The 3,662-nt window shown below is 32.8% G+C and overlaps 2 protein-coding genes across 3 annotated transcripts in view; one reads left to right on the top strand and one right to left on the bottom strand.

The window, feature by feature from the left end:
- Ankrd32 (ankyrin repeat domain 32) overlaps nt 1-824 on the bottom strand; it is a 69,099-nt gene extending 68,275 nt beyond the window's left edge. For both annotated transcript variants that reach the window (XM_013022083.1, XM_013022081.1), the window contains exon 1: nt 755-824. In XM_013022083.1, coding sequence (XP_012877537.1) covers nt 755-784 — 30 coding nt within the window. In that variant the 5' untranslated portion in view covers nt 785-824. The remainder of the gene's footprint in view (nt 1-754) is intronic.
- The window catches only part of LOC105989838 (uncharacterized protein KIAA0825-like), an 86,421-nt gene that overhangs the window by 3,409 nt on the left and 79,350 nt on the right, over nt 1-3,662 (top strand). The gene's annotated exons all lie outside the window — the stretch shown is intronic.

Raw genomic sequence — 3,662 nt, 5'->3', positions numbered from 1 at the left:
CCCCCCCGCCAAAAAAATTGAATTAGACACTATGTTGAAAATGATCTATACAAACTGTGGGTGGGGACAAGAGGGAAAAACTGGGAGAGAGGGAAGGGGTAACACTGTCCATAAAGACTTGTACCCATTACTTATGAAACTGTACACATAACCTTTAAATAAAAATGAATTTGTAAACAATATAAAGATATTTCCTTTCATCACAATTCCCTAAACAATACAGAATAGCATTATCTGTATAACATTTATACTGTATTATTGTTTTAGGAACTTTATCTAGAGGATGTACGTAGTGCATATAAATATTAACATTCTTCAGACACTACAGATTTTGGTGCCTAATGAGGTTGTAGAACCAAACCCTCTAAGATACTTTGGGAAAACTATTTGAATGTCTGTTAATATGTTTGTGTACATGCACAAATATGTGTGTGTGTGTGTGTGTGTGTGTGTACTTAAAGACTGAGATTCTATATAGAATAAGACTTTAAAGACATTTTCATTATAAACCATTGAAGGCATTACTCTAAGTTAGGAGTGAACTTTCTTTTCTTTATTTGAAATATCTAAGAAGAACTTCAGTTTATGGTAAAGAATTGATTCTCTACCCTTCATGTTGTCCCTTTCAGAGGAGAAACTCCTTGAGAGCTACATGAATATGCTTTGCTCAGCATATCTGCAAATTTGCAAAGAAGGTTTATATTAATGCTTTCTGACACATCTAAGGAGTTGCCAGTAGTAGTCTTGCACTCACTGTGTGTGGGCAGATCAATTCAGAGGTCATGCGTTAAGCAGCACACTGGAGTTTCACATCAAAGCCATTTCCTTCAAACCTTTTACTCGGTACAAAAGCTGAAATTTTCAATTCACCTGGAAATCTTATTAAAATGCAGACTTTTTTTTCATAAAAAAGCTGTTATTTTGATCTCAATTATTCAATTTCAAGTATTTACAAATTGGCTCCAAAGAGCCCAAAAATTGCAATATATGAAACTTCTAAATTTCTAAAAGTTTTAAAAATAAATCTCTTCAATGACACAAATGCTTCTTCAAGAAGTTATGAGGACTTGTTCTCAGTCAAAATTATGAAATACATACATACAGTAAGATAGGATAACATGAATTAATCATACATGTAAAATATTATCATCAGTAAAGCAGCTTCTTGCCTAAGGAACTTTTAACTAATATACGATTTGTTTTTTGAACCCATTTAGATGAGCTAAATAATATAGGTAAGTGAAAATACATATCAAGATGGACTGGGAATACATACAAACTTTGAAAAGAATAGGATCTGCTGCAAGAAATTGAGTCAGTCTGATTTGGAACACATATAAACATTAAAGCAGCATGCATTATGCAGCAAAATTTTATAAAGAAAATGTTTTTGTTAATTCAAGAGATTTATCCTTTAGAAAATGATACTTCTAGGCTGGGAAGGTGGCTCAGTGGTAGAGTGCTTGCCTTGCATGCATGAGGCCCTGGGTTCAATTCCTCAGTACCACATAAACAGAAAAAGCCAGAACTAGCGCTGTGGCTCAAGTGGTAGAACACTAGCCTTGAGCTGAAGAGCTGAGGGACAGTGCCCAGGCCCACAGTTCAGGCCCCATGAACCAAAAAGAAAATGATACTTCTAAGTTCTTCCAAGAATTCTTAAAATTCAACATATATTAAGTATTAATTATATATTTAATCCATCACTGTTTTTAGGGTTCTCAAAAGTTAGTTTGATCAGAGGAACATGGTGTATACTTTTTCCAACTTCAAGAAATGCTGTCAAAAAATAGAAGTTGGATTCGTTATTTAAAACCAAGATCTTATCCTGCAATTCTAAAATATTAATACATTCAAAATACTATTAGTCAAATTATTTAAACAGCAATAAAAATTTGCTGAAACACTATTATCAACAAATTTTATTTAAAAATTGTTTTGCTATGACTTCTGAAACTAAATGTTATATAGAAACATAAAGAAATCTATCTCATTGTTCTTACTATCATGTTAATAGCTACTTAACAATTTTAATGTCTATCAAACAATTATCACTAACCAAATGACATATTTATGTATAATTCACTGAATTATTTGGATTTACTAGAGTCAGTGTATAAAGCAAAGTTTTCACCTCAAACCACATTGTCTTTGTAATAGAATAGGTTAGGATGAAAATAATCTCTGTATAGTTAGTAGCCATTTCTTTAAAGCAAGATCCCACAGTGAGGTGAAAATAGGTCCAACTGTGTCTAACATACATAACAAAAATCTTTTGAAGCCAATTTCTTTTCTTTGAAAACGACTAACTATGAAACTGAAACTATTCATGTAGAAGAGGAATAGGAAGTAAACAAATGAAAACTAGGATGTCTTAATTCAAACATTATGAAAATATGAATGTGCTTTAAAGACTAATCAGAATACAGGACACTTACTCATAAATTTATCAAACAAAATGGGCTATAAGCTATACTCAAGACCCTGGTAATGCCAATGAACTCAAACACAACACTATAAAATGTTTCTTAATGCATATTAATAACCTCCAAATTCTTAAACCAATAGGGTCAAGTTTTATACATGTAATATATCCAGTAATATGATGTTCCAACAGTTAACTTATAGAAATTTACTAATACAAGAAAGAAAAGTAATATGTCATCATGTAATTTACACCAAGTCTTTTTTAGAACTTAGGCTGTTAAAACATATACATATATACACATACGTACACATACATACACACACAGGAAGAAAAGGAAAGAAAGCATCTATTTTTGACAGCTAAACTTATAGTATATTACTAGTTAATATGCTTTTGTAGTAATTTTTTAAATTTCATATCAATTTAAGCATTTTTACTCACTTTACTCACCTTAAACCATATAACACACAACTAAGAAGGTAATAGTTGCAACCCGTGCTGGCCTTTATATGCATAGATAGCAACTGTTTCTGTGGTGTGGCTTTCCCAAAATATCTCCCACTTGGGCCTCTCCCTGATGCCTAAAATTCTTTTGCAGTTGGTGTCAGTCAGAAGTACAAGTAAACCAATAACATTTGTTGTGAATATTTTAGTATATATTATTATTTGAATATTTTGATCACTTTTGAAGAATGACATAACTAGAATATGATAGAACAAGAGAGGCAAGAATGCAGTTTAAAATGTACTCATTACCTCATTTATGTAAATGTAACCCCTCTGTACAGCATCTTTACAATAAAATGAAATTAAAAAAAAAAGAATACATAGGTTAAAAAACACCCCCAAAAACACAAATATAAAAGTCTGATAGAGAGTTAGAAGTTAGAAGGATCCTTAGTTAGAATTTGATAGGCTATATGGTGAGATCCTTGGGGGAAGGAAGACTATAATTGTTAGGCCTAGAAAACAGGATGAAACAGGGTTTCATCCTGAAAAAGCTGAGTTAAAAGGAAAAGAACAGCAGAAAAGAAAAAAAAGTGACAGTGATGCTTAATGAGATCTTTGTAAGAAAGTAATGATGGGGCTGGGAAGGTGGCTCAGTGGTAGAGCGCTTGCCTTGCATGCCTGAGGCCCACATGCCTCAGCACCACATAAGCAAAAAGAAAAAAGCCAGAAGTGGCGCTGTGGCTCAAGTGGTAGAGCGCTAGCCTTGAGCTGAAGAGCTGAGAGACAG

This window comes from Dipodomys ordii, unplaced genomic scaffold (assembly GCF_000151885.1).
Source record: "Dipodomys ordii isolate 6190 unplaced genomic scaffold, Dord_2.0 Scaffold59, whole genome shotgun sequence".
NCBI lineage: Eukaryota > Metazoa > Chordata > Mammalia > Rodentia > Heteromyidae > Dipodomys > Dipodomys ordii.
The sequence above is the reverse complement of the archived record's forward strand: the minus strand, read 5'-3'. Positions and strand labels throughout refer to the sequence as shown.